This window comes from Nelumbo nucifera, chromosome 2, assembly GCF_055504915.1.
Source record: "Nelumbo nucifera cultivar China Antique chromosome 2, China Antique-T2T, whole genome shotgun sequence".
Lineage (NCBI taxonomy): Eukaryota > Viridiplantae > Streptophyta > Magnoliopsida > Proteales > Nelumbonaceae > Nelumbo > Nelumbo nucifera.
In genome coordinates this window covers 114,059,019-114,070,046 of record NC_142650.1, presented here as the reverse complement: position 1 = coordinate 114,070,046, position 11,028 = coordinate 114,059,019, and the positions used below count along the sequence as shown (strand labels likewise).

General features: G+C 41.3%; 2 protein-coding genes across 2 annotated transcripts; both read left to right on the top strand.

Annotated features, from left to right (window-relative positions):
• Positions 1–3,157: 3,157 nt before the first annotated feature.
• Positions 3,158–5,842, top strand: LOC104611187 (thioredoxin-like 1-1, chloroplastic). The gene is made up of 4 exons (XM_010278148.3): positions 3,158–3,734; positions 4,374–4,550; positions 4,689–4,853; positions 5,134–5,842. The coding sequence occupies exons 1-4, from the start codon at positions 3,516–3,518 to the stop codon at positions 5,404–5,406; spliced, it is 834 nt and encodes a 277-aa protein (XP_010276450.1). The 5' UTR covers positions 3,158–3,515; the 3' UTR covers positions 5,407–5,842.
• Positions 5,843–9,533: 3,691 nt separating this feature from the next.
• On the top strand, positions 9,534–10,385 carry LOC148802832 (uncharacterized). Its single transcript, XM_088897999.1, has one exon. The coding sequence runs from the start codon at positions 9,534–9,536 to the stop codon at positions 10,383–10,385; it is 852 nt and encodes a 283-aa protein (XP_088754125.1).
• Positions 10,386–11,028: the final 643 nt, after the last annotated feature.

Sequence of the window (11,028 nt, the reverse complement as noted above, 5' to 3'; positions counted from 1 at the left end):
ACACTTTTGAAAAAAAATTGAAGTAGTGCAGTAACCACACGTACTACAAGTTCGGATACTAAATTGACACACCACCCCCAAAGTTGAGGTTATTTTTTTATTATTTCGCAAATGACTTTATTTGCACCAATGCAAACCTGACAACATTGCTCAAAAAGAAAAGATCCAATCAAACCAAATCCATAACTCCATTTGTTCACGTCAACTTTTCTTTTCCACACCCTACGTTGCGTTATACAGATCAACCATCATCCAACGATGCATCTTAATGTGACGGTGATGGTGTCTTGTCCTATTATACACTTCACTTTTTGTTGAAGGGAAAATTCTACTTTAATACCTTAAATTTGAAGTAATGTCAACTTAGTATTAAAACTTTACATTATTATATTCATACTTTTAAAAAGTGTCAAATTAGTCTAAAATTATTAACGGGCGTTAATTATCATGTAAAAGGATAAAAATATCCTTTACATATCATTTAGTTTTCTTATAATTAATATTCGATCTCTAATCAGTAACCACCTCCGACATCAAGTTGGTTATGGATTTAGGCACGGACTCAAACAAACAATAAAAAGGGAATAAACAAAAAAAAAAAAGAAACTGAAGTGAGGCTATGCACCAATGCCAGTCCATAAAATGGCATCATTACAGCACAGCTCCAATCTACTAGGAGCTGAGCTGAGTCAACAATATTCAGAAGAACGATAGACTTTTTCACTAGCTGATAGACATGTGTCCATGGAAGACTATAGATTCCTCCATCTAGGACTTGAAATAGGGAGACCAGATTTGTTCCTCACAACTGACGCCTCACACACACATTTTATCATGCATTGGGAATATCTCCTATATTTATGAATAAATATTTACGGAAGATGTTTCAATACACGGTGAGTGAATGTACGTGTGAGGCGCCCATTTGTAAGGAGCAAATCCTGTCACAGAAATAAAGAAGTATCCCAAAGGAGAAGGTGGGAAAAAACCCGGGGACAGTGGGGGTTGTGGGCCATGACCCAAAATCCCTGATTGAGAAAGTGGTGAGAAAGAGAAGTTGGGTGAGATAGGCTACTGAAACCCAGGGCCCAGGGGAAGAAAAAGGATAAGGGGAGCGAGGGGACAAAAGATTCAACAATGAGCTTGGGGATGGCAAGGGAAATGGACAAGTTGGAGAAGGCAAAAGGGCAGGACCATTTGCCCGTGGTGTCGAGATAGGTAAGGGTGACGGTTGACGACTAAGCTAATTGGGTCTGACAAATTTGTTGTTGAAAGGGGGAGGAGGAGCCAGTGCAGGAAGGATCTGAGGTCGGTTAATTGGAGATCAAATCAGCCCCCCTACAACGTCGCACAGCACATTTGTGATCTGTATTGGGAATATCTCCCGATGATAATATCAAAAATGATGATGTCATCATCGGGAGATGTTCCCAATACACGGCGGAAGTGTATTGTAAGACGTTGTGGGGGTAATCTTGTTGGGGACTGATTCGAACTCGGATAATTGCCGTCAATGGAGGTGGATGAATTTTCTACAAATGCATACTCTTGGGTTTGGGCGGATTCTGTGGGGGATGAGGCAAAGGGTCTTGTGAGGGCGGACCCGTCAACAATACTCCGGAAATCATTCTTGCTGATAATGTAAACCTGGAGTTCAAATCAGCCCTATACAAGAGTGCCCTCACAACCTCCCACAGTACATTTCCACATGTATTGGGAATATCTCCCGATAATAATATCAGAAATGATGATATCATCATCGGGAAATGCTATCAATACACGGCCAAGATGTGATGTGGGACATTGTGAGGGACAGTCTTGTGGGGGCTGATTTGGTCTCGTAAACCTGTGGCTGAGGTTGTTGCTTAGGGTTTGCAAAATTCGGTTGTTGCATAGGGCTCTTCTTAATGTTCTTCCCCAGCTTGTTCACCCCTAGATGTTGCAGTATGCCAACCAAATAGGGTGGGACGAATTGGAGTGGGATCGGATACATACCTGAAGAATAGCATTTGCAAATGCGTTAAGAGAGAAGAGGTTTGAGTCTGACAACCCAAGCTTATATTTCCAAATTACCGTCTTGAATTATTGAAGGGTAGTTTTGAAGTTTTTAAACATTTTAAGTTGCACATGTCATCATGTAATCATATTATTCGTTAAGGGTAGGGATCAATTTGACACTTTTTGGAAGTTTGGATACTTCAATGACACGTTTTAAAGTTTAGGTACTAATTTGATACTACTTCAAGGTTCAAGGTATTGAAGTAGAATTTTCCCTTTTGAATGAATTATACTTAACACTCTCCTTTTATTTTAGAAAATTTCATTAATTTTCCCTTTTTGTTGAGTAAATTGCTGAAGCTTTTCTGAAATTTCTAACCATTGTTAATGCCTCCCTGAAGTTTGGTAATTGCAATCATCAACTTTTTAATACAGTTATGAAGTTTGGTAATTATAACCACCTCCCTTGAACTTTTTAATACTGTAAATAAATCCCTTTTATTAAAATTAAAATCCTCTAACAAAAAAGTATGAAAATATCTAAAATACCTATGTAATTACTTTTGACCAAAATGTTTATTTTTCAATTTTTTTTTTCTTTATATCAATCATTACTTCAAATCCTTCTAATCTCTCTTTTAAAATTGATTTATCTTACAAACTAAGCATCATAAAAATAAATAAACACTAGATCCGTAGGTAGTTCACCACAAAAAATTCACCGTTATTATCAGATAGATGAATTAACCAATCAGTTACTTGGTTTGCTTCTGGTAGACATGTTAATACCTAATATTCACTCCATCAACATCAACTCTGTTTTTGGGTTCTTGACGAAGTCGGTAAAAAACAGTGTTAATCATAATTGTAATTTTGGGTCTGTGCCAAAATACTTAAGAGAGAGAGGTAATTACAATTAATAAATTTTGCAGTAGGTTTCAGCAATGTTCAGAAAATTAAGGGATGTATCAGCAATTTACTCTTTTCTTTTTCTCATGGATAACATGAATGAACTCCCCTTTGGCCCTTTCTCATTCAATTTTTGCTATCACTTATCCCATGATTTGCCACTTGTCAGGTCCAGGGGCTAGCTCAATCACAATTTTCAAAAAATAAGGAAAGAAAGTATTTTATTGTTTTGCTTTCGCCAGCCAATGGTGGAAAAGCACTTCTCAAAGGCTTATCCTATTCTCTCTCTTTTTCTCTTTTTCCTTGTGTTTGTTTTTTGATATTATATAATTACTTATCCAAAGTTGGATCAACAGAAAAAAGAAAGAAAGAAAGAAAGAAATCCAAAGTTTCCAACGATCCTAGCTAGATCAACGAAATAACTTCCATTGATTGAGCGGAGCCACAGAATTTTCTTTTCCCATCTTCTGCAAAAGGCTATAAAACGGGAAGACCCTTTTCATCAACTCTTCTCTTCTGTTTCAATTTTCAGAGTCTCTGGGAGTTTCAACTTTGGAAAAAGCAAAGAAATAACATAGGGCACCGCGCTTTACTGCTTTACGTCCTCCATGGCTGAATCTCTGATCAAAAGCAACATGTTCTCTCTATACCCCCATTTCTGCATCTCTGTTTCCCCCAAGAAATCTTCTTCTCTTTCTGGGTTTCCTTCTCTTAGCCTCCCACCTCTCAAATCCTCCTCCAAGAGCGATTTTCATGGCCGGAGAATTGTCTTGCGTGAAAGGGAAAGGAACCCTAATACCGGAAGTCTACAGGCTTTGTCCCCACAGGTTTGTAAATCCCCTCATACGAAAAATCTGATGTTTCAATTTCAGATTCTTCTTCTATTTTAGTCTACGTGAATTTCTTTGCGTTCATAGATAGATCCCCAACAAAATTAAAAAAAAAAGAAGGGGAAAATGGTTTCCATGATAGAAAAATCTGTTTCTTTCTGGGTATTGGTTTCCTTTTCCCTGAATCTATTTTTTCTCTTTTTACTGTTGTTCAAATCTCTATTGATGCGGCTTCTTTTATGTATTTTCTGTTTTTGAACAAACGATGGGTTTGAAGAACAGACTTTAGTGGGTTTTTCTTCATTTGGCCTAAAAGTTGCTCTGTCTTTCTTCTTTTTTTTCTTCTTTATTTTTTTGTTTTCCTTTTTGCTTATTTGGTTCTTTGGATGTTTTTAAAATCTTTTTTTTTTCAGTGAAGTTGTTTTCCGGTTTTTGTTAAAATTCTCTCTCCGTCTATCTTGCTTCAGTCTTTTAAGGTCTATCTGATTTCAATGTTCTCTTTCTACTCTTCTGATTTGCTATGGGGGAATTTTTGTTAAAATTCCCTCTCCGTCTATCTTGCTTCACTCTTTTAAGGTCTGACCTGATTTCAATGTTCTCTTTCTACTCTTCTGATTTGCTATGGGGGAATTGCAGATGAGCCATTTGATTGGGAAACCACAGAAATGGTGGGAGAAGGGACTCCAACCCAACATGAAAAAGATTACTTCTGCAGAAGATCTTGTCAATTCTTTACTAACCGCAGGAGATAAACTTGTTATTGTGGACTTCTTCTCTCCAGGCTGTGGAGGATGCAAAGCATTCCATCCGAAGGTATGATTAATCTCTACCATTATTCATCATAAGGAAGCAAATATCAGTTCCATTCATTTCTTTTTTTTTTTTTTTTTGCTTCTTCCAAAGTTGAAACTCGATACCAAAATCAAAGAAAAGGGTTTTTTCTTTATACAGGTATGTCAATTTGCAGAGATGAACCCAGATGTACAGTTTCTTCAAGTGAACTATGAGGACCATAAATCAATGTGCTATAGCCTTAATGTCCATGTCCTTCCCTTCTTCCGGTTTTATAGAGGAGCCCACGGTCGTCTATGCAGCTTTAGCTGCACAAATGCTACTGTAAGTTGTACTTCACCTCGTAATTTAGTAAATTACTTGAGAAAAATTACACAATTTTTCTTCATTAATATACATTTGAAGGTCCATTTTGTGAACTGTATTTGCTTTCTTTTCAACTTGCTTTGGGTTCCAAAGATCAAACAATTGGTTAAATTTCTTTTCAACATATCACGATTGATTTTTTTTTTTTTACGTTTTTAGGTTCTTTTTCTATAGAAATTTTGTTTCATTTTAGTATTATTTTGCACCGGTGTTGAAGAAACATTTCCTGGTTTCACAGATCAAGAAATTCAGAGATGCACTGGCAAAGCACAACACGGATCGTTGCAGCCTTGGACCTCCAAAAGGGTTGGAGGAAAAAGAGCTCCTTGCTTTGGCTGCTAACAATGATCTCTCCTTCACCTATACACCAAAGAAACCAGTGCAACCAGATGCCGTACTTGTTACAGTAGCAGAAGCATCTCCTGCAAGCGTAGATCCCCTTGTTCCATCAACCTCAAAGGCCATTCAAACTCAAGATTCTGGGAAAGCCTTGGCCACGGCTGGGAGATGATTAAAATAATTTCATAAGCCCATTTCTGTTTTGCTTTTGTTGTATAGTTCTGTTGTAGAAGTATCTGCAGGTGGGGATGTGGGATCAAACAAGTGAAAGAGAGAGGGACTGTGTTTCAGTGTGTGTGAGAATTATGGTTGGTTTGCTGTATATAATAGATGGATGTCCAGTGGTGTCAGGCTTTGTGGTGTTTTTAAGATCATAGCCTGCACTTCTTGAGACGTGAGGAAGAAAGGGAATTTGTATGTTGTGCTCTCGATTGTAACAACTGTTATCATTCATTAGCAATTTTAAAGGAGATGCTGGATATTGGAGTGGTTGTTGCATTTAGAGTTGAGATCCTCAGTAATGTCCTCAGTCTTCTTATAAGTTGTAAACAAAGAAACGGATATTCATATTCAGTGAAAGAGGGATATTATAGATTGTCAATTTTCAATCTCATCCTCCATTTTCTTCTGGTTAGAATCATTTAGTTGATATGGTAACTGGGTGGATATTGAAAAGGAATGAATATTTGTGGTTTGTGATGAAGATGAACTTTTATTTTTTGAGAAATGTATAGTAGATTGTAGAAGGTGGTAAAGGTTGTTTAGAAGCATCAAGCGTTCCCTTATTTTGTCTGCATAGATCATAGATGCATGGTAAGATGTTATGTTCCTCTTTAACCTTGTGTGGTTGCTGTTGTTCATCTATGTGGTCCATAGGACTCGAGCTGTGAAATACTTAGAAAAGATGAGCCCAAGTGTCAAGAGGAGAATGAAGGATGGGACTTGGGAATTGAGAGAGGCGGATAACGCGTCCGAGAAGATGAGATAAGGTCAAGCACAAGGGGGAAGTTGCGTTGCTGTGTGTTATTGGAAGCATGAAGCCATGAACGCCTTTCAGATGTCCACACCTGGGTGGCTGATTGAAATTCTTTTGAACGTGGAAATGGAAATGGAATTTTTTTTTATCTTTTTATCGCCCTTCAGTTTGACGTTCGAAAGCATACCATACAATACAATACCACACGCATACAACTCTGATGTCTGATTTGGTCTCTCCACAAACACAAACAACACGTGGTTGCCCTCTCTGCCAAATGTTTCAAACTAAAACCAACCCTGAGAAGGAATATCCATTTGGCTGAAACCTTTCCGACAACAGCACAAGTGCAGATGTCGACCTGCTTCCATTTATCTGCAACTGGTGAAACTTCGTGGATCTCACTAAATTTCAAAACCATGATGAGGTCAGGCCGGGGCCGCGATGGAGACCATTCATTTTTTTTTTAAGTTTGGATGATTGAGACAAATGATAATGATTGATACTTCAAGGGTATTTATATCTTTTCAAATGTTATTTAACGGTTGTTTAACTACTGTTGAACGGTAGCTATTAAATTGGTGGTAGTTTTAAAAGTTTGAGTATTGAATTATGGCATTTTAAAGTTTGGGGACTGTAACATTAGACCCAAAGTATATGGTTATAATCGGTAATTTTTCCTTTATAATATAATATTTTAATAATTTTTTTTTAGTTTAATTACTAATATGCAATGTCTGAACCCAACCAGAGAAGAGCCCTATCTAACTACATTAAATAGAAAAGTTTAGATAGAAAAAGGGAGATCTTCATGCAATTTTCATTGATCTAGAGAAAGCATATTGTAGAATCCTTAAGAAGGTATAAAAAACAGAATGACAAAAGAATCAAGGTTTTAAAAATCGACCTGAAAATGGAACCATTTTAATCACTAGTTTTTGGGTCAGTAGTTTGACTGTCCGAGTTGAACAATTTGGGTGGTTTGACCTTTAGATTTGAAATTTAGTATATTAGGGTTTTATCTATTCTTTTATGAGAAGAGAGAACTAGAGCTAGGTAGCTGTTGGCTGAGAAAAGAAGAAAGGAAAGAAAGAAAAAAAGGAAAGAAAAGAAGAAAAAAGGAAAGAAACAAAGGAAGGAAAGAAGAAATGAAGGAAGAAGAAGATGAAGATGAAGATGAAGATGAAGATGATGATGATGATATGAAGAAGGTAACATTCACTTGTGATGGCGGTTGCAATGGCAACCTCCTTTTCTGGTCTCAAATTTGATATCCCATTTCTATCTTTCTCTAATCTCAAATCTCATGCCACCTCTCTCTCTCTCTCTCTCTCTCTCCCTCTCTCTCTCCCTCCCTCTCTCCCTCTCCCTCTCTCTCTCCCTCCCTCTCTCCCTCTCCCTCTCTCTCTCTCTCTCCAATTTCAATGATCTCAGATATGAGATCGTGTCTCAGTCCTTTTCCTATCTCTCAATCTCTTTTTTCTTCATCACAAATGATGAAGGGTGGCTTGGCCCGACCTAGCGAGAAGGGGACACGTGGACACGACCTGATTAAGGGATGACAGCTCAGCCTGGCAAGCCTAGTTCGCAACATTTGGAGATTGGGTATTCAGTCACCTCGGCCCAAAACTCACCTCAGCGTCGAGGCACCTCGACATCCAATCTAGTTCGAAACTAAAGAATCGAAGTATCAACTCAGAGCTGACAACCCAAATCGCAACGTAACCGACTCTAGAGGTCTCTCCAACGGATCCCAAGTTACTCGGGATCACGATGAGCTAATAGATCCCAACTTTTCCGAGATCACGATGATAACTCATCTTGGCTCCGCCAGAGTCGGAAGTGAAACGATAAGCCTTATCTACGTACTGCTCCTTCGGAAGCGGAACGAACCCTATCTCCACACCCCGGAGATCCCGGAGCTCTTTCGTGAGACCCACAACTACTCTAGTATATAAAGACAGGAACTTCAAGGCAAAGGTACGCGTGATTACTCTACTCTCTAGCTCTCAAGCACTCAACTCGCATTTACAACATACTGACTTAAGCATTGGAGCGACCTCACCGGGTTAGCCACCCCAAGTTCTCTGGTAGATTGTTTTGCAGACTAATCCAGCTCACTGTCCACCTGGAGTCTGGATCGTCCTCCAGCTGGGAGTAGTCAGATCGCGCACCATCAATTGGCGTCGTCTGTGGGAAATCGATCGAAAGGTCATTCCTACCTCCTTGCAACTTCAACTTCAATGGCATCTTCCAGCCACACCGGGAAAAGTGTCGAGATGAACACCACCGGAGGGCAAGCCCAACATCCAACCTTTCCCCAAGCTCCTACGGTGTGCAACAAACAGTTCACCATTCTGCTCACAGCGTCTGGAGTCCCATCATTAACTGCACCATTGAGCACCACACAGGTGAGCGCCCCGCTTCCCCCGGTGGTAGGCACAACTTTCTCTAAGCCCTCCGTGGTTCCTCCCGGAGTGGGGAGTTCCCAGTTCCACGACCTCGTTCAGTGCATCCGGGCCATTCAGATCCAGATGCAGTAGATCCAACAGTTTCAGCAGTACCAACATTATTACTTCTACCAGCAATATCAACACCAGTTCCCTCCACTACAGCCAAACCAGCAGTCGGTTCCACCTCGGCACCCAGGGCCCCATCACAATCAGAACCCGAATCGCCTTGGAGTTAACCAGAACATCAACCGATCCCCCCATCGGGGCAAAGAGACCTCACAAGCATTGATTCCTCTCAGGAGTCAGGTCTCACCCTAAGGGAGGAAAGACGGTCAACACACTCCACCGGCCTCGCAAGGAAATCATAGAAATAGGTTCGGGGATAGTCAACTGAATCCGCCTCGGTACTCACAGCAAGAGAATGATGGTTCACAAGCAGATAACCAGTTCGGGATTCGAGGTGCGAACTCAAGACAGGACCTCTCCGTCTCCCGTGATAGTCAACCCCAGAATCCTTCGAGAAACCAGGATCTGCCTCATGACAGCGCTGCAACACTAGATTAAAGTGAAGTCAGTAGCACTAATGTCGAACCAGTGAGCAAACAGTAGCGGAGACATCGCAAGACATGCCGCACCTCGATCAAGAATAGCCCGCCAACAAAGCCAAGCCAACAAGAAGAGCAAACCAAAGGGAAGGAAGAAGCGAGCTCGGTGGCTACAGAGACCGCTCCTCCATTACTTTGCAGGTCATCTCCTCTGTCTACCAAGCTCTTGGCGGCCCCAATGCCAAAAGACTTCAAGATGCCCTCGTTAGACAAGTACGACGGGTCCTTCGATCCTAATGACCATGTGGATTCTTTCCAGTCCTAGATGCACTTGGCTGGGGCTGATGAGTCTTGCATGTGCGTAGCCTTCTCTACTACCTTTAAAGGGGTAGTTCGAACATGGTACCGGAACCTTGTGCCGGACTCAATCAAAAGCTGGTCGCAGTTCGCTGACTTGTTCACTGCACATTTCATCACCAGAAAAAAGTGCCCGAAGTCCCAGGAAAGCCGTCTCAATGTGGTTCAGAGGGAAGGAGAATCGATCAAGAGCTACATCAAATGCTTCAGTGACACATGCCTGCAAATACCGGATCTCGACCCGCTAGTGAGGCTCAGTGCAGCCAAGAAGGGAATTACCCACAGGGAGTTCAAATGGCATGTTGTAGCAAACAAACCGAAGGACATTACCGAGTTCGTAAAGCTCGCAGATCAGTTCGTTAGTACCAAGGAGGAGATCAATCATATGGTCGATAACCCACCCTCGAAGAAGCGGAAGAAAGAAAGTGAAGGAACGAGCAGTGATGAACAGAAGAGGAAGAAAAGCAAGTCCCCAAGTAGGGGAAGAAACAACTCTAGAAGTCGGTCCCTCTCGCGATCTCGTAAATCAGGTCGGCACTCCAGGACCCCTTCTGTGGAGAGAACGAACTACACACCTCTGAATGCTAAAAGAGGAGAGATCTTAATGGCCATTAAGGATTCCTCCTTCGTCAAATGGCCTCCCAGGTTAAGAGGAGACCCAACAGCAAGAACCCCAAACGTTTATTGCCACTTTCATCGAGATCATGGGCACAGTACAAATCACTACAGGAACCTCCGCGATGAGATCGAGGAACTCATCCGACGTGGATACTTGAACAATTTCATCTTGCGCGAAGAAAGAAGACAGACAGATCGGTAGGAAGACCGATAGGGAGATCAGAGGAATGCCCCAGAAGCCAGCAAACAAAATGAGCAACTGCCACAACAGTTTCCAGAAGAGTGACCGATCCGCAGGGTAATTAACATGATTACCGGCGGGTCCATTATCGCGGGGTGTACCTCAGCAGCCAGGAGGACCTCAGTGCGCGAGCTAGAAAATGAAAAAGAAAACCCGCCAAAATGACCTCAGCTTGAAGGACCGATATACTTCACTGAAGACGATAAACACGGGATCTAGTATCCTCACAACGATGCACCAGTAGTAAAGTTGTGGATCAATGACTTCGAAGTAAAGAGGATACTAGTAGACTCAGGCAGATCGGCCGACGTACTCTTCAAAGAGATGTTTGACAAATTACAGCTATGGCAGAGCAACCTAAAACCAGCAGACACCCCTTTAGTAGGGTTCAGCGGCGAGGAGGTCAGACATCTTGGGCGAGTCACAATACCTATAGAAGCCGACATGTGGACAAACATCGTGTGGTTTGAACACACCTTCCTGGTAGTCGCAACTCCCTCCCCCTACAACGCCATAGTAGGTCGGCCCATCACGCATGTTCTACGCGCGGTAGTATCCACTTACTATCTGGCGATGAAGTCCCCGACTGATTATGGGATGGGAG

What these genes read in the sequence shown, in the direction of transcription:
- LOC104611187 (XM_010278148.3), top strand. Translation starts at nt 3,516, where the DNA reads ATGGCTGAATCTCTGATCAAAAGCAACATGTTCTCTCTATACCCCCAT. An exon ending in TACAGGCTTTGTCCCCACAG is followed by an intron (nt 3,735 to 4,373) that starts GTTTGTAAATCC and finishes GGGGAATTGCAG; the next exon opens with ATGAGCCATTTGATTGGGAA. An exon ending in GCAAAGCATTCCATCCGAAG is followed by an intron (nt 4,551 to 4,688) that starts GTATGATTAATC and finishes TTCTTTATACAG; the next exon opens with GTATGTCAATTTGCAGAGAT.
- LOC148802832 (XM_088897999.1), top strand. Translation starts at nt 9,534, where the DNA reads ATGCACTTGGCTGGGGCTGATGAGTCTTGCATGTGCGTAGCCTTCTCT.